This window comes from Phyllopteryx taeniolatus, chromosome 20 (assembly GCF_024500385.1).
Source record: "Phyllopteryx taeniolatus isolate TA_2022b chromosome 20, UOR_Ptae_1.2, whole genome shotgun sequence".
NCBI lineage: Eukaryota > Metazoa > Chordata > Actinopteri > Syngnathiformes > Syngnathidae > Phyllopteryx > Phyllopteryx taeniolatus.
In genome coordinates, this window is record NC_084521.1 from 16,197,448 (window position 1) to 16,221,877 (window position 24,430).

Sequence of the window (24,430 nt, forward strand, 5' to 3'; positions counted from 1 at the left end):
TGCCTGTAATATGTTTAACAGCAAACGTCTGGGTGGTAACTTGAAGCATTTGATGTGGTTTCCCTGTGTTCTCTGCATACAGGGTTATTTGTTTTGCGCTTCATTTTCCATTTGGAGTCTTATAAACACTACAATAGACTAACACGTCTGCCCTAGTCCGCTATTGTAGCTGAAATATCACCATCACCTGGACTGCCTCGTTTCTTATCATTGTAACTTTGGAGTCTGATGCTTGGACAATTTGCGTCTTCCGCTTTTTTCCGTTTGTTTGCCGTTCACTGAAAGACAGCTACAACTCTCAGAGATGCTAAGTATAGTAGTAACGATGATTACAATTTGCGACGATAATAGTTTTTGTGCGGTTTATCATCCCTCTTTGTTGTTTGAGTTTACATTGGAACACCTTGTTTGCAATTACCATGTAGTTGCCAAATTGATGTTTCCATTTAATGAACTGTTGTCCTTTTTGTAAAGCATTTCAAAGACTGCTAAGACATGACTGACTAAGCAGGAATGTTTCCTGGTTTCTGTTAAATCTCATATGCAGTGATCATATGAAATGATATGAAACCACCTCGGTCAACAAGGCAGTTTTTGTCCTACATTTAAAAAAATTGACAAGCATTTTTCAGGCTTCGGATAAGTGATTGAAACAAACAAAAAAAAAAGGATGCTTGAATTTCAAGGTTTCGCTCTTATTTTTTTTGTGTTAACATCTTTCCTAATTAAGCACTTTATTTGTTACATATAATTCATGCAAATGCGCTGTTAACTCTGCCCTGCTTGAAAAACTTAAATTGAGTACTTATCTTCCAATTACTTGTTTTTTTGTTAGGAGGAGTCTGGGGAGAAGGCGAGCAGTTACAGCAATGGCACAGCAGCATGGCTGTGCCCTTTGTGCCAAAAAAGCCAAGAAGACCAAGCCTCCCTGTCTCAACACCTCACTGAACAACACAGCGTACTTCCAACGTGTGTTGACAAACTGTTAGACATCGTAAGTGTGGCCCAGCAATACTGCCGAACCTGATTGACATTGTCGATGCTTATATCTATGAAAACTTGTTTGAGCCAGTTCTTTCGCTGCACCTAGCATAAGAAAGTACTCAATCACACCTTTTACAAGCTATTTAGTTTTTGTTGAATCTGGCAACGGCGTTGACTTGACAATCATGTAACTTTTGTTGTAATGGTGGCATTGGCGTTGTTTTTCTGCAAGGTCCTGTCTGAAAATAAATCTCAGCCTAACGTGATTTTTCTTTCACTTAAGTGCTTGTAAACACTCCTGATTCCGAGAGTACAAGATCATAAGTGCACGACTGAGATTTTGTCAGCATTGACAATCCTTGGGTTGCTAAAATGTTCACACATTGTCAAGGGTTGCTTATGGTAGCAAACACTTTATCATTGCTCCAGGCAATATATATATATATATATATATATTTTTTTTTCATTTATCTGAAAGGGGTGCGGTCTTATTTTGTGCAATACTTTCGTGTTCTCTGAAAGTGGCGGATAAAAGGAGTCTGCTATATGTGTGCCTTTAGGCTAATTAGAAAATTAAAGGCATACCATAGCCGCTATTTGTAATCAAGCCACTCAGCAATGGGTCACACCCAAGTATTGAGGAATTGAAAACACACCTGAACCAGTTATTGCTTTAGAATAATATTTTGACTCTTTCCTCTCTTTTTCTTTGAAACAGTCTGTTTTGAAACAGGGGGTGAGGGAAGAAGAGGACGAAGGTGCTGTAATATCTGCAGGTAATTAAAAATCTTTCTCGCTGTTGTATTGATTTTCAAAACAATATTTTCAATCACATTCATCATATGATAATCCTCTGCTTGGAGTAGTTTACTCGGATCTAATAAAATAATCACAGGGTTCTTCGATTTACGATGGTCCCATCTTGAATCATTTTGGGGTTACGAACGGCACCCAATGAGCTAGTTTACACGGCAGCATGAGGATACGTCGTCATGCGACAAAAAAACAAGAAGGTAGGCTTAGTTGCCGCCATACTTACTGATTTTCCATTTGATTGTTTTGTATTTATGGCCTAGAAGTGTTTTACTGTAATACGCACATTTACTGTAATTCTGGTTTTACGACCGTCTAAGCATAGCCTAGTGATAGACTAACTGGCGGTGTCTTTCCCATATGACCGGAACTCATTGGTTCGCCAAGCAGGTTGAGGGGGTAGGCGGCGTGTTGATTGCTGGAGTGCTGAGTTGATAAATGAGCAGAGCTTGATTTTTAATACCAATGTAGCTGCTTTCAAAACTTACAAAATCAATAAATACAATTCCAGCTGAATATTTTACTTGGAACCTTTTCAAAATTATTTTAATGAACATAAGCCCTGACAAATCCTGTATGGCAGTATGAGGTGAAGTGGGATGCTGGCGCTGTAAAATTGTCTTATATTAAAGGTCCCCTTCAATCAATTCAATTTCTATTGAATCCATTTTTTCCTATTTTATGCATAACATAGGCCAAAATAAATCTGTGGCATGGCTTAAATCTCACATTATGGGGTTTCTCGATTGAATGCAAAAGTCAACGGGATAAGGCTTGCAAAGCGGGTTGATTTGAAATTGCTGACTTTGCGACATAGTTTTGTCAATTGATATTCAAGTACTTGCCTACTTTGTGGTTGGAATCCACCCACTGAACTCGTCTGAACGGCAACACGGAATTTTTGGATATCAAGCAAGTGAGTCTCAGCCAAGTCTACCAAGCCATAGAAATACAGTCTATAAACATGCATGCAAATCAATCGCCTTTCGGTGAAATTCGCCGTTTTGAGCTCAAGATAGGCCATTTTTGTAAATCGTAAAAAGTCAGATGAGTTATTCCTGGTGGGGGTGGGGGGGTTGTGTTCACGGACGTCATAGGGTGTTTCGTACTCCTTGAACGCTGGCAGCTAGATCCATTCCACACATCCAGCATCAACACACAGATGTAATTTTGAATATTACTCCGTGGCGGACTAATATGCGGCCTGAGGTTCCGCCTGTGCCCTCGAAGTCACAGGCGTTGACGAGACCAGCAAAAAACTTCCGCAGTTTCTGCTGTTAATAAGTCACGGTACTTTTACTCCGTTACAATGATCTAAATGTCGCTCGCTACTTATATCAATTATTGCTTATTTATGAACTATTTTGTGCGTGAGACTACGACTTCGACTCCAGCATCGGGCGCCGTTTGCGTCATCCAATTTAACCGCTAGTGACCTTTAAGTCTAGTTCACCAATCAAACGACACAAGAACCATAACACCACCTTATTTTAAAGAAAAGCATTTTATTTTGTCAAGAGAATAAATGAAAAAACGATTGCTGGCACAATGCTGCAACGGTTCAGACATAATTGAAACCTTAAATTTCCCATCTTTTAGTAACACAATGTTTATCCATTCATTTTCCATACTGCTTATCCTCACTGGGGTCGCGGCCATGCTGGAGCTTATCCCAGCTGACTGTGCGAGAGGCGGGGTACACCCTGAACCGGTCGCCAGCCAATCGCAGGGCACATATAAACAAACAACCATTCGCACTCACATTCACACCTACGGACAATTTAGTGTTCAATCAACCTACCGTGCATGTTTTTGGGATGTTGGAAGGAAACTGGAGTAAACCCACGCAAGCGAGGCTGGATTTGAACCTCGGTCCTCAGAATTGTGAGGCAGGTGTGCTACACAATGTTTCAACAGATTGAAATTAACAGGACTCCCAACAGGCTACATAGTGCAAATAAAGCGCCACAAACAATGCCTAGATTGCATAATGTGAAGTTAAAAAAAAATGCATGCAGAGCTGCCAACCTAAAAAAATTAACTTACAGAACAGTTTGTCTGAATTTCCATATTACCCAAAGAACATTTCCGTGGGACAGTCATAATTGTTAATATATTCTAGCTTCAATATGTATTTTATTACATCAACCTTGTAATGGTGGACGCAGTTGCAGCATGAATCAAAGTACCAGTATGAGATTTCGATGTTCCATCATCAAAAATATCTGTCTATGGATTAATTCACATTTGCCAATTCTTCTCAACCCTGCTAACAAAAAGATATGAAAGCGAATTAATCCGATCTCAAATGCTAAATTAAAACTCAGCACTATATTTTGCAAACAAACAAATAACATTGCTGATAGACTGAATTGGGTAGTTTATGGAGAATGGTTTTGGTTTCTAATTTGTGCAATGTACTTTTTACGCGTACAAGAAGTACATGAAAGAAGAGGAAATGTAATTACGTCTTCTCTTGCATGCTTACATACATACATACATACCTATATTTCCTATATCCACATTTGCTGCTGAAACGAAGCAAATTTCCACATTGTGGGACTAATAAGGTTATTTTATATTATCTATTAATAATATACTTTTAACCTGCCCACGTTATGACGTGATTTATGCAATGACACACTAATTAAATTTCAGTTTAGACACGGCATCCTGGATGATTATGTTTTATATTTATATCTGTAAACATGAATTGGCAACCAGGTTGCGTGCACTGCTGCAAATGAAGCACTTTTCATATGCAGCAGTGCCCGCATTTTAAATGTAAAAAAATGGCTGATGATCAGGCTTATTTAATCTTGGCAGCCATAATCGCGGTCATGATTAAAATTCAATTGATTATGCAGCCCTAGCTCAATACCCATGACTTGTTAAGGCTTCTTTATACTCGCGTGGGCGGCGACCGCGCTGATGTCACTGTGGCTATCCCGCACGCCGTTTGCCTTTATACTCGAGCGCAACCCACACACGCTGTTTTGAAAATGTACTGCAGTACTCCAAGTCGGGGTGTCGCTACGGCTGGTATTGGCTAGGACGTCACAGGGTGGAATTTCCTAAGCATTTTTCTTTTGGGCCATTTCCGGTAGCCGCTTTTACTTTACTTTCCGTAACAAGGAACATAGCAACAACAATGATGACCGTGGAACAGTGTCTGCTAGAACAAATGGACCTAGATGACCAGATGATACATTTAATTATACTGCAAAATCGGTCAAGGAGGCGGCGGCGTAGGTGGTATGTGGAACAGAGAGGAACGGTGAGTACGTCATCACAGCATGTGACTAAAACAGACCAATCACGAGAGAGAATCTCCACGGCATTCTACGCGCAGCAACAATTTTTGCTGTGGGCGCGTCAAGTGACACAGAGGGTCCGCGCGGCCCAATGCGACGGTCACGTGATGCAATGCGGGCGTTGTCGGGCCGCACCAGCGCGGGAGTATAAATTGGCCTTTACTCACTAAGCATTGTGGGAAGATGATTTTTAATAAAGAGGAGCATCTGCTTTTTCAGTCATGAGTCTAGTCCTGTGTTCATCCGCAATGTTGGATGCAGCGCTGAATAAGCGCTTACTCTCCACACTTGTGCGGAAAGGTAGGCTTTTGCTACTGTAGCAAGGTCTGGAAAGCTTACCTTATTAGTTTTCCAGTATTCCAGTGGTGATGCACCCTGAGAGATGGGTGGCTCTGAGAGGTAGATGATCATCTCTGATGGTGCGGCAGTGGCGGCATGAGCCTGCCGCTGGTGCTGCTGGAATTCTTCTGCAAGGATTTCACCAAAAATTTAAGACGGGGATCCAGGTTGTGGAACTTCTCTTTTGGCTGGCCATTGTCGTTGTCTTCAGGTTGTTGGTGTGAATGAGTCCTTCTGAGCGGCCTCCGTCATCAGTCCAAGAAGCGCAGTTCCTGTGTTTTGCTCTTGAGTCCTTCTGTATAGACTCTATCTTTGTACCCTGAATGGGGGTAATCACATTAATATGACATTAAAGTCATTGTTGCAGGCTGCTTGAGAATTACACTATATTAACTATGTACAAGTACATCTCAATAAATTAAAACGGTGTCATAAGCTTAATTTAGTTGGGTAGATGAATTCAAAACTCATTATAGAAATGCACTACACATACACAGAATGAAATAATCCATGATTTATGTTAATATGCATAATTTGGATGATTATAGCTTCATTAAACAAAACCTCAAAATTCACCTTCTCTGGAAATTAGACTATTACCTAACAATCAAGAAATGATGGAAATGGTTTTTAAATGTAGAAATTAAGCAGGAATATGCCTTTCTGACAAGTATTTCCCAAGTGTTTAATGAATCTACATAATGTGTGAGTACTGAATTGTTTTCATCATCTAATTTATTGAGATGTACCTGTCCTGCATATGTAAATATTTTATCTCCTTGTTGTTTGTCAGTTCACGATGAGGAGTAGTTAAGCATGTGACACAACGAGGAGGAAGAAGAGAAAACATGCTAATCGCAAAGCCAGTGTGAAATGTTGAGTACTGAAACACCAGAATACGTGCTTAGATACGGAGGCCCTGAAGTGCAAAACACAACAGCAAATAACTAAACAAAAATTCAAATTTAAAAACACATCGGCAAATAACTAAACACAATGCAAAAATAAAAAAAACATCTAACTAAACACAATGCCAAATTAAAAAAACACAACAAATAACTAATCACAACAGCAAATGACTAAACACAACAGCAAATCAAAAAACAACAAATAACTAATCACAACAAATAACTAAACACAAAAGCAAGTAACTAGACAATGGCAAATTAAAAAACACAAACGCAAGTAACCAAACACAACGGCAAATTCAAAAAACACAACAGCAAATAAAAAAAAAAACACAACAGCAAATGAAAAAACAACGACATTAAGCTACCGGAAAAGGTTGCGGATAAGACCAATCGCTGATTGGACAAACCGACAGGAAGAGGGAGGTATGACGTTTGGGCCTGCCAGGTCGGACCGGGATCTTCCCGCACCATCGGAGCCAACTCACCACCAGGTGGTGATCAGTTGGAAGCTCCACCCCTCTCTTCACCCGAGTGTCCAAGACATACGGCCGCAAGTCCGATGACACGACCACAAAGTCGATCATCGAACTGCGACCGAGGCTGTCCTGGTGCCAAGTGCACGTATGGACACCCTTATACTTGAACATGGTGTTCGTTATGGACAATCCGTGATGAGCACAGAAGTCCAATAACAGAACACCACTCGGGTTCTGTTTTGGGGGGGGGGTACGTTCCTCCCAATAACACCCTGTCATTGCCCACATGAGCATTGAAGTCCCCCAGCATAACGATGGCGTCCCCAGCAGGAGCGCTCTCCAGCACCCCTTCCAAAGACTCCAAAAAGGGTACTATAAACTGCTGTTTGGTGCATATGCACAAACAACAGTCAGGACCCGTCCCCCTCACCCGAAGGCGAGGGAGGCTAACCTCATGTCCACCGGGGTGAACCCCAACGTACAGGTGCCGAGCCAGGGGGCAATAAGTATACCCACACCTGCTCCACTCCAGGTAGGGGAGAGTCCAACCCCTCTCAAGAAGACTGGTACCAGAGCCAAAGCCGTGTGTGGAGGTGAGCCCGACTATATCTGGTCGGATCTTCTCAACCTCACACACCAGCTCGGGCTCCTTCCCTGCCTTAGAGGTGACATCCCTACATCCCTAGAGCCAGCTTTTGTCGCTGGGGATCGGCTCGCCAAGGTCCCCGCATCCAGCCACCGTCAAGCTCACATTGCACCGACCCCTATGGCCCCTCCCACAGGTGGTGAGCCCATGGGAAGGCGGACCCATGTTACCCTTTCGGGGTGTGCCCGGCCTGGCCCCATGGGTGCAGGCAAACTGATCCAGGGAGCTATTTTTGTTCTGGAAAAAAAAAAAAGTGGGACGTTACGTTGTGATTTAGAGAAGATTAGGTGCTCTGTTGGTCAATTTGCTGCACATTTCTTTTGATAATTGTTTTGTCTTGCCTCGCTCACGCTATCACCAGTGATAGCTTTCTCAGTTTTGTCAGTCTAATAAAGAGCAAAAAAACCAAAGATCCAGTGCCTACCGTAGTTGCACCGCGAGACGCACAGTTAATGACAGTTGCAAAAAGCACAGACATTTCTGCTTGTATGAAAAGTGCTTCGTAACACTATCTTTTAGCAGTTTCCCTTTGGTGCCATTCTGACTGTTGAGCCCTTTGTTTAGTTTTTTAGAAAAGGTTCTGTGCGCCGATAGCACACCTTTCATTCTTCATTCCTAATAATGTGGCAGCTGCTGTTCGCATTTGGATTGACTGAATGTATGTATAGGCGGAACCTCTGCCTAGGAAGCGCCTCCATGTAAGGCTATTTTGACATGATGACACCGTTAACCATTTGTTGTTTTAAATAGAGGCACTGCAATTCAATAAATGATATACACACTGTAAATAGTATTATTTATTTACTTACTTCGTTTTGGGGGGACGAAAAAAAAACAAAAAAACTTCCGGACTTTTCGTTTTACACCATTCACAAACGCTATTAGATTTGTGATTGGATGTTCGAGGATGTGGAGGCGGAACCTCTGCCAAGAACAGATGTCGTCGGCCTTACGCCACAGAGCAGACTAGTTTTCTGCTTACATCCAAGCGTTATGCACAGAGTCAATGATCGTCACGCAGCGCGTGTAGAAGCACAAAATAGATCCTTCCCTTCGTCCATGTCAAGACCGTTCACAAAACCAAAATATGTAACTAAAGGTAAGTTTTGTACATAACCCAAATTTTTCGTAAACAGTCATTCGTAACTCGAGGTTCCACTGTATTTATGATATCAGCAATGTTATTTGCGTTTGTTTGTACTATTTTTCACCACAGAGTGCTGAGTTTTGAGATCCACACAACGATAGGTCCAGGGCCCAAAATTAACACTTGCCAGGTGCGAAATGTGAGTAAATTTTCCATTTGGCGTGTACATCTCAGAGGGCACTCTGCCACGTCACGTAAATGTTTGTACCATATTATTCATGTTTTTTTAGTCTTCATTTCGGTGGATTTCTCTCTTATGTTCCTCTGCTGTCTGCACAAATATGAACGATGCACACGTACACAAACACATAACTCGTAGCGTAAATAGACGCACTTGTGCCAGACAGGCTAATTAAGTTGCGGGAGCATTTGGAGATTTTTAGCAGTAGATGAGCGGCCACGGCGACACCCGTCCCCTCGCGGCCGTCCACAGCACTGCACTGCCGGACATGAGCCACCACCGTTGTGCCGAAGAGGACCCAGACGGCTGCAAACAAAGTGAATATACGTTCATTGTGCACAAATAACTCCCGCAATCAAACTCTTGCGGGACGCGAGTCTGAGCTCGGCATCGGACATGACATAGTAGACGCCGTCATACGGACCAATCAGAGCAAATGTTTCCATATTTAAATTAGCGAAGATGAACGATTCTTCAGGGAGTATGGTCCCACTGAGACTTTAATGCAAGGACCAGCTGTGTCAGGACCGTCGTTAGGCCTGTTTTAGAGGGGGCTTCAGCCCCCCTAGAATGTTCTTAAGTCTTCCTAAATTATTTTTTTATTTTAATTTTTTTTTTAAACCCCAAAAATTATTGAGTAAGTTGGGGATAAAACAAAAATAAAATAAATAATAATAAAGTCAAAATTAGTGTTGTGAGCCAAAGTCATGTCAAGCCTCCATATTGATCAATTATTAAATGCTAGTTCGTGAAATGTTATTTTATAATACCGTATTATAAAATAATAATAATTAGCTTTTACGCTGATCGGCTTTCATGTCATAATTCGTCGGTCCGATCAATGACGTCATCGATCGGCTCCTCAGAAGACATTTAACTCCGCGTCGCCGTCCCGTATGAATCCAAAAGTTTATTTTTAGCCTTGTCACACGTCTTGTGGCGCAGTAATGTAAGTATCTGACGGCCAATAAAGTTTTTTCCCCATCTTGTCAGTTAAAAACACGTCATCGGTGTGGGACAAAAAACACGCAAATTATTTGCAGTCTGTGCACAACTGAAGTACATTGTGGGGAACGTCATCTAAATGCTTCATCACAAATTTGATCGGGCACCTGAAGAATGTGCACAAGGAGGTGCATGCCGCGTTCAAGCAACGCAGCGTCGAGGAAAAAAAAAAAAAAGGAAAAGCCAAACCTACGCAAACTCTGGACATCACTCGTCCATATAAGCCGGGACAGTGAGAAAGTTAGAGTAAGCATGTCATTAACAGCATTTATTAAAGTAATTTAATTTCAACAAAGTAATTGAATTACAGTAAGTTAGCACCCATTATTTCTGTCATGTTGTAATGTTTGATCTGACCTAAACTTATGTCATTGGCCAATCCTTAAATGTCCCCTAGAGGTCATTGATGTTTTAACTTTTGTCTAAAATGCTAGAGAATAATTTTTGAGCTGGGATGGGCTCCAGCACGGCCCGCGACCATATGGGGATAAGCGGTACAGAAAATGGATGGATGCATGGATACAGTACTCACTATACAGTACACAAGTATATACAATAAATTAACAAGTCATAAAGTACACAAGTATATACAATAAATGAAGTCATGTAAATGGATACGTTGCTCCAGCTTGTGATCGGTTCGATGATCGGTTATCGTTTTTTTTTTTTAAACTAGCTTAATCGGCCCCAAAAGTCCTGTGTCAAGCCTAGTCATTTCGTATGTTCGAAAGGAAGCACCATTTTATTTTTTTCTGACCATATGATGCATTCTACAAAGGTTAAAGAAAGGTGGTATAAAATACTGTTGCTGGATAGTCCGTATGTCACATGCTCAAAAACGAAGGCGCTGATTGGCCGAAGAGGAGATCTGTATATCAATTACTATTCCTACAGTCCCCGAATCTCTGTCACGGCTAATTTGAAATTGAATTTGTCGAACTGAATCTGAAATGATCAAACTGGTGTGAAAATATATAATTCTAATTTTCATTGGGGATAAAATAATCTTGCATTCACGTTCAGGTTTATTGGCCTTCAGTTCCAAACTAATACATTCAATTTACAATTGTTATTCAGATTCAGTTTTTAAATGCAATATTTCAAATTAAACAGTACACGTTAAAATTGTTTTTCCAAATTCAGTTTTTTAATGCAATAATTCAAATTCAAATATAAATGATTCAAATTCAGTTCCTGCTGGCACATATTTCAGTCCATACCCAGAGTATGTTTAAAAATAATGACACACTTTATGTCAGGAAATGACTTGGTCAGACATTGTTTTGTAAGACATAGTCATTGACAAGAGCCAAATGATGTAAAGATGCACCACATCAAACACTGCCTGTGATTATACACATGGCCAGCAGGTGGTTTTGTGTGCAGATGAAGCATCCAGAAATGAACCGTTCCTCCAACCAATTGGCTAGGCCTGTCATGATGACAATTTTTTTAAGATATATTTTCCCAATAACTAGCGATAATGTTTTTTTTAATGCCTCTGAAATCATGAAAAATAAGGTCCGCCCTTATTTTTTATTTTATTGCTTTTAAATCAGTATTGATAGTATTGAGCTTGATAAATGATGTGACGTTCGCGACGAAGTGCGCGTGTCACACGGCTGTTCTGATTAACATACATGCAAATCAGTCGCCTTTCGGAGAAATTTGCAGTTTTGAACTCAAAATAGGCCATTTACGTGAATCTTATAGCTCAGATGAGTTTTTCCTGGGGTAGGGGGTCCGCCATCGCTGCCGTCATAGGCTGTTTTGTAGACCTTGAACGCTGGCAGCGAGATTCATTGCACACATCCACCATCAGCACACAGATGTAATTTCTTATTACTCCACGGTACACTAATTATGCAAGCGCATCGGCCTGAGGTTCCGCCTGTGCCCTCGGGACCTGCTTTGGATACGTCACAGGAGTTGACGAGGCCAGAAAAAAAAACGCTTCTTCACACGCCACTTCTGCTGTTAAGAAGTAATGGTACTTTTACTCTGTTACAATGATCTAAATGTCGTTCGCTACTTTTAGCAATTATTGCTTATCTATCAACTATTTCTTGCACGCGACTACGACTTCGACCTACACATTGGCCTCTGGTTGCTCCAATCCAATTTAAGCACGAGTGACGTTTGTCTAGTTCCCCAATAAAACGACACAAGAAAGTCACATGACCTCACACAAGGTCTTCTTTTGGGCTTCCAGAGAGTAGGTATTAAAACACTAGATAAGCCAGCCCAGCTGATCGTTGTGCCTGCATGGCAACCATTTTGGGAAGGTCTTCGTTACTATGAAGGCAATGGCGTGCTACTTGTGTTTACATTTTAGACAAACAAAAACAACAGCTTTCATATATTGTAGTATATGTCTGGCACTGTCTTCCCAAACGTGGAAATTTCAGCCGACTTGTAACTTGAGAAAACACCTTGCAGTAATTTGTAGATGTTTGTTTTGGCTTTGCATACATGCATGCAGCAATATCAGAATTTGCACATTTACTTTTTATTGATGTTCTTGCTGTGGTTAAAAAAAATTATACTCACTATTTACTCAGTACTTAAATTATTTCACTGTGTACTTTTTTAGAGGGCTACTTTTTACTTGAGTCACATTATTGTCAAGTAACAGTACTCTTACTTGAGTACAATGTTTGGCTATTCTCCCCACCTCTGGAGCGGACATCTTCTATTGCTACTCTTACGTTTAAGCAACATTTTTGCTCACCAGATCAGCCAGTGTCGTATTTGTTGCACTGGTCTTTTGTATTTTCGCTGCGGTTGTGGTCCCAGCGGAACCGCGGAGGACATGTAACATCGGCGACAAGAGCCAATCCGCTAGTAGATCTTGTATTCATTAGGAAACACGCCAACAATTATATAATTAGTTTAATGTGAAATGTATTAAGCGACAGAGCGATGTTAGGGATTATGTCACAACAGAATGAACTAACTTCAATTTCAGAAATGGCCAAAAAAACGGAAAAATACTGTACTTAATATTTTCCTGGAGCATGTTTTTGGGATTAGCCTTTGAAGTTGGTAATAGTGCAAAATGAAGTGAAACAGACAATGCTTTGAGCCAATTATTTTCCAGAATGAGCGTGCTTAAAGAAGAGGATGCTTTCATGTGGCACAGCTTTAAGCAGGCATCAGGTGCAGGTGGATGGAGATGGGCCTGGCTCAAGTTGGAGGCCAAAACAAAAAAGCAAAGAAATGAGGCAAATTTAATTTTAAGCTTAAATTTGTACATCAACATGGACTTGAGCGGTGTAAATAAATGTTTTTCTGTGTGAAGAAAATGTTTAATTTGCCTTATTGTCCTCTTCAGTCTTCCAGATTGCTTAATTTATTTTAAAATTCAAATAAAAACAATCTCTGCATGGGATCCCCCTACAAAGATCTTTTTTTGTCACCTTTTTCACACCTTTGGTGTTTGCAAGGCACACTTTCCTTTCATTGGAAAAAAAGACCTTGGACCACTGGCCAACAGTGCAGCCCTTCTTTCTTCTCCTTGGCCCAGTTGAGACGCTTCCTATGTCTGCTCAGGCTCAGAAGGGGCTTGACTAGACAGTTGTAGCCCCTCCCACAGATGCATCTGAATGTGGTGGTTTTTGAAGCTTTGACTCCTGCCTCAGTCCACTCTTTCTGGATCTCTCCTATATTCTTGAATCTTCTGTTAAGTCAGCTGCTGAAGCCCACGGTCATCTCTTTTGCATTTTGTCCTTGTCCTTGAGTTGCATGGACACGGCACTCCGTGAACAGCCAGCCTCCTTAGCTTTTGTGGGTTACCCATTGTATGGAGGGTATCAATGATGGTCTTCTGTCCAGTTGTCAAGTCTGCAGTCTTCCCCATATTGAACCCAACTGAGACAGTTGAACCAAACGGAAGCAATTGAATGACACCTGGAGAAACCTGTGCAAGTGCTTTGAGTTTCGTAGCTGATTAGTGTGTGACACTCAGTTTAAAACATTTACGGCCTGCAAAATTTGGGTTGATTTCTTCACAGTATTCTCAATTTTTTAATTCTTGATTTCGTGGGTTTTATGAGCTTGAAGCCCATATTATGTAAAAATAAACAAATACTTGAAATTGTTTAAATTGTGGGCCCTGAATCTAGTCAATGAAGGTTTAACGTTTTGAGTGGAATTATGGAAATACACTTTTCCATCATAATCAATTTTTTTGGAAAGGGTCTGCACAGTGCCACCAGAAAGTGCTCACACACCTTTTTTTTCCCCCCACATTTTGCTGTTACAGACTTTAATTATTCTTTAAAAAAAAAAAAAAAAAAAAAACATCATCAAATATCCAATAATGACAAAGTGAAAAATGTTCAGACATTTGTGTACATTTTAAAAAATGTCAACATTCAAACGGAATAGAGGCTTCTACAACCTGTGGTAAATTCAATTGATTGAACATCATTTGGAATGGCACACATCTGTCTATTCTGCATAAAGTCTCATAGTTGGCGGTTCATATCAGAGCAGAAACCAAGCAATGAATTCTAAGGAATTGTCTGCAGACCTCTGAGACCGGATTGTGTCAAGGCACAAATCTGGGGAAGGATACAAAAGAATTTCAGCAGCAATGAAGGTCCCGAAAAGCACTCTAGTCTCGATAATTCAGAAATGGAAAAGGTTTTGAACCACCTGGACCCTTCCTAGATCTGGCTGTCCGATCAAGCTGAGTAACCGGGGAAGAAGGGCCTTGGTCAGAGAGGTGAACAGGAACCCAATGGTCACCAAGGCGGAGCTCCAGTGTTCCCTTGAGAGAGAACCATCCAGAAGGTCAACCATTGCTAACGCACTCCACCAATCAGGCCTTTATTGTAGAGTGGCCAGATGGAAGCCACTTATCACTAAAAGGCACATGGCACCCCGCTTGGAGTTTGCCAAAAAGGCACCTGAAGGATTCTCAGACCTGCAGAAACCAAATTCTCTGGTCTGATGAAACGAAAATAGAACTTTTTGGCCTGAATTGCAAGCTTCATATCTGGAGAAGAGGCACTACTCATCACCTGGCTAACACCATCCCTACTGTGAAGCAAAAATACACAAATACAACAAAAACGGCACCAAATGTGCTGTGATGAGACTGCCATTACGCCTTCTGGAGTGGTGTGGGCATCGACACTGTCTGAAATTTCGATGCCTCAGTTACCAGATGTTAGGATCTTAAGATCGACTGTCAAATTTAAATCTTGATATTTTTTTATACTTAAGTTGTTTGAGGTACTGTATTTGCAGTATCATACCAGAATGGAAAGCGGTGGTATCGATTAGCAGACGCACACAAGGGGAATAGCAGCACAATCTCCGCGCAAAAGGAAGTTATACATTCATCCATCCGTTTTCTGAACAGGCGTTACAGGGTCCTGGAGCCTATCCCAGTTGACTCTGGGCGAGAGGTGGGGAACACCCTGAACTGGTCGCCAGCCAATCTCAGGGAAGTTAGACATTGGTTACATATTGACAGGTAGTGCCAAAATCTATTAGTGGCGGCCAAAATTCCTTTGTGGCGGCCATCCACGGATAAATGTATATGTGGGTAACACTGACGTAAACCCGAATTTTTACGCAAGTAGGAACACGCAGTAGGAGCAGACCTCCGTCATAAACCGAGAACTCACTGTATTGTGATGTGGAATTGTGAATGGTAGTCACTGTATTCGGCGCATTATTAATCGATCTAAATTGTTTTTAAAAATTGAATCAAAGATTGGCTTATTTCCAACCGCATTCTAAGTTTAAACCCCATGTCTCATTTTGTCTGTCCAGCAGTAAACTAATACGTGACATTTATTTGTGTATATCTGTTTTATCAGTTGCAGTTTGTACACAAGTGAGACCATCTGAGGACATCTGCTCCGAACTCCGCGAGCCTTGTTTGGACGTTCCTCTTCGACATAACGAGAAGGAGATGGATGAAGACAGAATGTTGGACCAGGAGGGTGGTGAAGCTGAACCAGAGCCAGAAGATGACATCATGGGAGCCAAGCAAACTGCCGCAGAAAATGAAGACGGTAAAAATGGCGTGCCTGCTGAAAATAACGCTCGGTTCAAATGCAATGCCTGCCTGGAAACATTTCCTACCAGAACTGCCCTGAGTGTTCATTACTACTCTGCATCCCATATTCAGAGAATGACAACAATACAAGGTGGGGAAATTGACCCTCCAGCTCCTTCCGCCTCTATTCTTTCTCGGCCATTTGTATCAAACAAACCCTACCAGTGTGCTATATGCCGAGTCTCCTACAATCATTCTATCACCCTCGAGAGCCATATGAAATCCGTCCTGCACCAGACGCGCAGCAGAAATGCTGTGAACTCATCTGCCCTTGGTATTTGTGGAGGCAGCAATGCCAGTACTCCAAAGACCACAGTGAGCACTTCTACAAGTGGAACCGGCGAGTTGGCGACCACCACCAACTGTGCTACTCTTGGAAGCATGATGGTGACTACGGCAAGAAATGCGGAGCACCTCCAAACATCACAAGTGGCTCCCTCCCTCATCACTCCCCCTGTGGCCTCAGCTCAGGCGGTCTCAGCCTTTCTCACCCTCCTCACGTCCAGCCCTAGTGCACTCTCGCACCCTCTCCTCCCCTCCCTGTTTGCACCCAGCCACCCTACTGGTGCCGATGCAGCTCAGATTGTGCCTCAGCCTCACATGGTCATGCCCTTGATCTTGAACGGCCTCCAAGCTCAGCAAACCCAGCAGTCTCCTGAGAACCAGCAAGGACAGCTCCTTACACAGTGCGTGCCATTTGTAGGTCTCAACACAGCACAGCAGGCCCTCTTGACCCAAAGACTTAGTTTGTTACAGAACCAGTGGCCTCCTGTTGCACTTCCAACTAATACGTCAGAGGTTGTGGAGAGTGTGAAGCAGGAGAGTATTGAAAAGCCGTCAGATCAGATCAGGGAAAGGGAAAGCATAAAAACAGATGAACCTGAGGACGAGGGTTGCCCCAATACAGAAAGCAAAGTGCAAGTTGAGAGTAATGAAGACGTTTGGAAGGTGCCCGGCGATAGCAGAACCGTGGCCCATCAGATGGATGTGGAAAATGATAAATCAGTAAGTCCAAGTTTCTCCCCAGTTGCCATGGAGAAGAGCCTCCATAACAACCTTTCACCGTCTCCATCAATGCCTAGCAACCCAAGCTATAGCCCTGTACATTTGAATCTCACGCTTAGCCCCGATTCCACTCCCCAAAAATCACAAGCTGCAACTAGTCCTTGTGCATCTATTGGTACGCCCAAATCAAGCCCACTTTCAAATGTCTTAAGCAACCAATATCGGCTACGTTGCAATACCGTGGGGTCCATTTATCCGGAACTTCCAGTGTTGTCAGAGTTTCAGTCCGAGGTGCTTTGGGCTTTCTTTGAGTCACGAAGTGAGGCTCATGCTGCTAGTCCTCTCCGCGAGGACTGCGAGGCGCTGGGAAGAGAGGTAGGGCTTTCAGAAGAGGAGGTACGCAAGTGGCTCTGCCAAGCCAGATATGTCAAACAGAGACAGAGAGCCACAGAGCTCACGCACCAACATGGCTCATCGGGATTCGCAAAGACCACTCCAAGCAGTGACAATGACTTTGATGACGAAGAAAACTCCTTGATTATAGCAGAAGAGGAGGAGGATGCTGACGTGTCAGGTAGTCAGGTAATAGATTTGTCTCGTACAAGAGGGTCGCGCAGACAGCGAGGTGTTGGGAGGGAGGGTCAGGGAGATTCCTGTCTGACTTCTGACTCAGAAAATGAGGTTTATACCTCTGTGATTGTGACAGACGAGGAAAGTCAGAATGGAGGTTTTCGGGAGTCCCCAGAGAGCCCCGCTAAAGATGAAGTGCAACATGAGGTCCATTGTGATAAAGTCTCAGTTGGCGGGAAAGTCTTGCGCTCCACAACGGTGTTTCTCTCTGATGTGGAGGACGAATATGAAGAAGAGGATGGTGGAGGGGCTCATAGGCCTGGAAAGAAAAAAAGGAAAGGAGAATTTGAGCATGAGGTGGAGGTGAAAAGGGAGAGGCTGGATCCTGATGTGGACCTCGAGTTGGAAGCCCAAGGGGATCCCCCAAGTTCACTGCCCTATTCTCTTGACCAAATTCCAAGTGGCGGTCTTCACTCACTCCCACTGTCTCTCGCACCGTTCTCTGCACAATTCCTCAGCCCTTATGTCCTCTCGCTAACACCATCATTAGTTGGGAGCAAAATACCAGTCTTCTCAAACCCACCTTCCATCACACGTTTCTCGAGTTCTCTTCTTTCCCAATCACTTTCTCCCATGAACCAATCTTCTCAATACTTGTCCAATGGCAGCGACTGTGAGACTGCACTGGACCTTAGTATGGGAAAAAACAATTCATCCTCATCTCTGGCCGACAAAATTTCAGCACAGAAAGGACAGTTGCTTGATGGACTTGGCCTGAGGCCCACGTCTCAAAATCTGGTCGTTGTTCAGGTAAAACCTGAATCTCTTACTACCATGCCGCCTTCGTATAGTCGTGTGGATCTGGTCAACAGCAATAACCTGACAAAGCCCAGTCTTTACACAAGGCCAGATGAGAAAATGAACATCACACTGTGTGATAACGACAAAGACAAAGAGAAGGATAAAGAGCAACAGCAAAGAAAGGCCAAAGGGAAAAGGTATCGCGATATGCGGCGTTCCAGGACCATCATTCAAGCTGAACAACTTGACATACTGTATGGATGCTATTTCAAAGATCCCAACCCTGGAAAACACGAATTTGAGCAAATCTCCGAGTGGGTTCAGCTTCCCAAAAAAGTTGTTCAGATATGGTTCCAGAACATGCGAGCGAGGGAACGGAAAGGCGAGGTGCGATTCATCAGCGACGGCACCCTGGCAGCAGTTGGCAAACCGCTCATCAAATTCACTTGGCCGCTCTCCAAGCCCATTTTTTCTAACAAGCCCGTTGCAAACAATACTGGCTGCATCACAACCGCTCCAATTGTGCGCACCCTCATCAAGACTGAAAGCAAACCCGTTGTGGTGAAAAAAAACACTCCTGTTCCAATCAAGCCCAAGGAAGTGGTTTCTGACGCCTCTGCGGTGAGTAGTGGGGCCTCTGCGATGCCAAGGACCAAGCTTGAAACCACCAGCAGCGTCACCATGGTCAAAGTCGCATCCGGCATTGTCCCGACCCTTTTAACGCCTCCCAAGGATCCCGTTCCCATTGCCCCTCGACTGAAGCAGCAAAAAACAATTGAGGACGAGAGCGAGGAGGACAAAACAGACGAGGATGTGGACGACGAGAATGAGACGGGGCCTAGGATGACCAACCGCATGGTGCCCAAGCTGCCCACAACGCCCATCAATAACAGGCCTCCTTCCACGACTGTGTTGCCCCAGAAACCAAACGGCCTTAACTACTGGACACCGAAAGTCCCGATCAGGATCAACACTCTGTCACGAGAGCAACTTGCTCTTCCCGCTCACGTGCATCCTCGTACTATCCCCCCTCCGCCCACCCCCAGCATTGCACCAGTCAGCCCCAACACCCCTAACTTGGCGAAGGTGGCCCGCTCATCCACCCCCGTCCTGGGTAAATCAAGTCCCACGGAAAACAGCTTTCTGGCCCACTCTTCCAGCCGTAGGCCACGCACGCATTTGTCTTGCCTGCAGCTCTCCATTCTGCAGTCCTGTTACGAGACCTGTGCCCACCCCAACGCCATGGAGTGCGAGGCCATTGGTGCAGAGCTTAACCTGCCCCTCAAGGTGGTGCAGATCTGGTTTCAAAACACTAGAGCCAAGGAGAAGCGCTGGAGGCTGCAGCAAGAGAAAATGGTGAGTAAAATATTTTAGGAACCAAAAGTTACAATACAGTTGGGAGTGGATACATTTGTAAAATGGAGTAATGATAAGTTAGCCACTTTACGTTTTTGAAGAGGGGTGTTTGAGATTAGAAAGACGGGAGGAGGTGAGCACCGCTCCCATTTGGTGGTGATAAAGGATCATATTTATTTTTGTCTTTTCAGTGCTCTTAACATTGTATTATTTACCATCAAATGATTTTTTTTTTATATATTGTTGACATTGACAATGTATTTTGTTGCATTTGACCACAAGCTTACACATTTCTCTTAAGTTAGTGTAAGCCTCCATCTAGCAAGTGCATTAATGAACCCTTAAAACCAGGGGCTCTCAAGCTTTCAGTCCAGTGACACTTTACAGAGGAGACCCCCTCATAATCCAAACACTCTTCACATGTGTACGTGTACCCCCATGTGTACCCCTAAATCCCATAGGTATTAAAAAATTTCCTGGAAAAATGTGTAATGTTACAGGAACAAATTCATAATTTTTTTTAACAGATAAAAGTAGCATTAAGAGAGTAAAGTCGAAGTTTTCTCGAAAAAAAGTTGTAATCTTTACATGGACAAAAACTGGATAAAATATCGTAAACTTAGGTGAATAAAGTTGTATATTTCCAATATAGTTGTGATATGATATTTAAGTCCAAGTTCAACGAGGGAAAAAAGGCATATTTAAGAAGTGTTCAAAAATTCTTTATTCTCGATGTTACTCCTTTTATTCTAGAGTAGACACTTTTATTATTAAAAATATAAATACATTTAAAAAATAAAAATGCCTTTTTTTTGTCTTTTATGTGAATGTAAGAAATAAAACTGACTATATAACAAAGAAGCAAATTGGTCATATGTTAAGTGAAGGGTCTTAATTTCTTTGGTATTCATAATTGCTCTTTAACCATGCAAAAATAGTTTATCCAAATGATTCGATTTTCAGTCGGCGACCCGAACACTTAAGTATTTGACATTCGACCCCGGAGCGCCTCAAATTTGAAAGTTGCACCTCAAATGAGTGATTAGGAAAAACTGCTCCTCAAAGGAAAAGCAAATATTTCGAGCCTAGAGTGTTCTTAAACCCTTTCCCTTTTGGCCTCTCTTTCTATCCACCGCACACTCCCAGGGTCCTCAAGCCGGTGGTGGGAAGGTGTTCATGACATCAGGAAGTTACCTGCAGTACAATGCTCTCAAAGCCAACCGTCCCATCCTGCCCAAACCCGTTCAGCTCACGATCACGGAGTCTCCCACTTCCCCAGCGGCCGGCCAAACGTCACCCATCGAGACCCTGACGGGCAGCTGCGAGGTCTGCAAGGTCTCCTTTGAATCACGGGCGGCCGCGAGGGCCCATGTCTTCTCGCCGCTTCACCTCGCCAAGCTGCGCACCACTAACTTTGGCCAGCCCACCGCACTCGTCAACAAGAACGGAACTGGCAACGGAGGTTCGGGCAGCGTCAACCTGAGTTTGCAGGTCTGTCATTCGTCTCCTCCGGTGACCGGCTCCGGTGCTGGTTCTGGAGGCGTAGTCGTTATCGAGTTGCCTCCATCCGCGGCCACCAGCAACAGTTAAAAAAAACAAAAAACAAAAAAAACTCAGATCAGGATTGGTCTGCACACTGACTATTTGGACCCATTTGGGCTCCTCCAATTTTAATAAGTTTGAGCACTATTTCTCACCACCTAACTTAATTATTTTTGGTTTTGAAGTTGGCTGTTCGTCCCGTTCACGCAATATCCCATTTTCAAGCTTTTTGATGACTCGAATGGACATGTTCATCAAGTTCACCGTGAATTCACACCAAACAGTTCCCATGCTGCTGCTGAGCTCATCGGTTTGCTGTGAGTGTTGGATAATACTTCTTTAAATCATCTCACCTTTCACCCAAACATTTTTATTTTCAATGACCCTCCTACAAAACTCTAAAGGGACTCGACTTTCCAGGCTTGAACTGAAAGAGACTGATACTGTTTCTCTGCCATGTCACTATTTGGGATAACACGAAATACTCGCAGTAATAACTCCCACTTTGCTCCTGTGGAATATTTTTGGGGGGGGGGGTGCTTTCACTTCCAGAGCAAAGATTGCTTGTGTATGACATGAATGGACTGAACAAATGTGACATGCGTGTTGACTGTCGCTTTTATTCATTTGCTAACGGGATATGTGATCTGAGGAGTGTTGAGTATACATCATTTGGGATACAGTAGAGGTACTTGAGAGCGAACAGGGCTTTTAAACCCTACCCCTGCCCCCTTTCCCACCCATGTTTATAGTTTTCATGACAATCCATACAAAAAACAGGTTATAGAAATAGCGAGGAATCTTGGCATACCGCACTTTGACACATATTTCATTGTTTGAAATGTTTTTAAGCATTCTGATGCGAGTGTCTTTTTATGGAAAGATGCATTCATGCATGTTGGATGCCTTAATATAAATTGTGATTTTTATATTTTATTTTTTTCTTGCTAGTCTCTTCAGTCACGCTTTGGGTGTAAGCATAATATTGTGCAAGAACCTTACGGGAAATGAAAGTGAAATCAAGCGCTGTTCCCAATTGCTAATACACGGGTGGGGGGGGAGTGCAATGTGAATGTCATTCTTTTGATATCACATGAGCAGACCCTGCCTGTTAAATTGTAACCAGCTTTTTCTCAGCCAAGGACATAATGTGTGATCCTGCGGGTGGGGGGAAGAAAATTCAAAACAAATGATCCTGTGGGTTTCTATTTCCCACCCTAATGACCTATACAAACACTATTCACAAAAAGTTTGGGATATTGGTATCGGTGGAAATGTCAGTACTATAACCTTTTACAGGTGATCTTATTTTGAGCTTTTCTAAACTTTTGACCGCACATGTCCAACTGTTTTAGAACTTTTCCACAACTTGTTTTCTTACAAGGAGCTGAACAGGTGTGTGAGCCAGGAATTTACTAATACATTACCTGATTGAATTAGAATTGGTAGTTAAACAATCTTCTTCGTCATCCTAATAACATGTTGACATCAGGAGACCAAGATGACATGAACAGTACCTTGCCATTGTGAGGCATTCTCAGAGGGAAGTGGCCACTGATCTTAAGACTGTCACAGAATGCCATCAGCAGATTACAATGCATAGAGAGACCGGAAGAGTCACTGAAAGGAATAGAATCAGACGTCCTTGAAATGTCATGGATCAAACACCTCGGGTAAATTTTGCCGTTCAGCACCTTGTTAGGGAACACAAGGTTCTGCAAAAAGTACTGAAACGTGAACAGTTGGACATTTACCGTGAAGATAAAATACACTTCACCTGTAAAGGTTATTGTGCATTTTAAGTTAATCTCCCGAAAATCCTGCTATACCTTACTTTTTGTGAGTAGTGTTCATCTCTGAAGTTCTAAAGTAAGATGGCCTTAAAATGTAAATGCTTATTGAATAAATGTATTAGAATTGCTCAGCACGAAAGGTCCCACCAACTAGCTTGGCAAGATGAGTGTTTATTCAATTCCCCCCCACCACCACTTGTTTAGTGACTAGTGCTGGTAATGCACGTGCCGTGAAATGGGACGTGATGTGTGCAAACCAAACAAGGGAGGAAATTGGCTTTCACTAATATCCTGAAGGCCGCTCGTGGATACTTCATTCTAGCAATGTATTGTTTTGACTGAGAGCTAATAAGATGGTGCTGTGTTGAAGGACACGCGACTCACTAAAGAGCTTTTTCCTTCCATTTGAATTTGTATATTGTTACTATGGTTAGTTTTAACTCAAATGCAAAACTAAAATGTTTTTTAAAAGATATATATTAAGTGATATTCCAAAGTAATTTTTTTTTGTTTGTTTTATTATTATTGCTTTCAGTCATTTAAAAAAACATAACAACCAAAAAGCAATCAAGAGGTGTTCACAAATGCAAACTGTAAAGGACATCCCACAGCTTGACTCTTGCACTAGTCCACTATATTTGCACAAGCTACAGACATTTCAAAAATGGACACAGCCATGGATGCAACGTGACAAGTGACTCGGTGTGTCTTGAAACAAAAAGGGTGGCAATGTTCCTTCCGACTTCTAAAAAAAAAAAAAAAAAAAAAAAAAAAAAAAAAAAAAAAAAAAGTTTGTCCGTTGGGAATCATCTTGTGTGTGAATCAAGGATGTGAGTGCTCTGATGTCAAGACTGGGATACACACAGACAAACAAACGCGGTGTTGCACTGTCCACATGAAATAGGTTTTTACAGAGATATGCTTTTATTATCTTACATTTCATTGTCAATTTGATTATCACTATTGTTATAACTGTACTACTACTTATTCGATTTACCATTACTACTCATGCTGTTTTGATTATTACTTATTGTTGTTTTCATGCCACCTCTATGCTCAGACTGAGTATGGTATTCCTCTGAATATTGATCAATAATAGTGGCAGTGTTGTTATGTATTGTTAGACCTCTGATTAGTCCCCCCCCCCCCTCCCGACCCCCTCCTTACTGTACCTTGCCTTTTTTTTGTGTTTGGTCTCCATTATGCTTTCTTTGATATACAGAAAAATAAAATCAGTTGAACATGGCAAAATACGGTGGAACTGGTTTTATTTGAAATATAGTTGCCCTTCAAAACTGAGATTTGATCGAATACTGTATTTTGGTCAGACTTTGTTCCCCTAAAAGGTTCAAAAGCAAGACCTGGATGAAATGGTCAGGGACTCTGACCACTGCTTGGGGGTTTCAAATGTTTTGGTGTCATGTTGGCAAAAAGGCACATTGTCATTGCCGTAAAACCTGTTAGAGGCTTA

The 24,430-nt window shown here is 42.4% G+C and overlaps 1 protein-coding gene across 8 annotated transcripts in view; it reads left to right on the forward strand.

Annotated features, from left to right (window-relative positions):
• zfhx2 (zinc finger homeobox 2) overlaps positions 1 to 24,212 on the forward strand; it is a 28,338-nt gene extending 4,126 nt beyond the window's left edge. For 3 of the 8 annotated variants that reach the window (XM_061757841.1, XM_061757840.1, XM_061757839.1), the window contains exons 2-6: positions 836 to 994; positions 1,703 to 1,760; positions 8,700 to 8,769; positions 15,651 to 19,624; positions 20,771 to 24,212. In XM_061757841.1, coding sequence (XP_061613825.1) covers positions 15,746 to 19,624; positions 20,771 to 21,214 — 4,323 coding nt within the window. In that variant the 5' untranslated portion in view covers positions 836 to 994; positions 1,703 to 1,760; positions 8,700 to 8,769; positions 15,651 to 15,745 and the 3' untranslated portion in view covers positions 21,215 to 24,212. Of the gene's footprint in view, positions 1 to 835; positions 995 to 1,702; positions 1,761 to 8,699; positions 8,770 to 15,650; positions 19,625 to 20,770 lie in introns of those variants that run through there. The other 5 variants (XM_061757838.1, XM_061757837.1, XM_061757842.1 and 2 more) reach the window with 4 other exon arrangements.
• Positions 24,213 to 24,430: the final 218 nt, after the last annotated feature.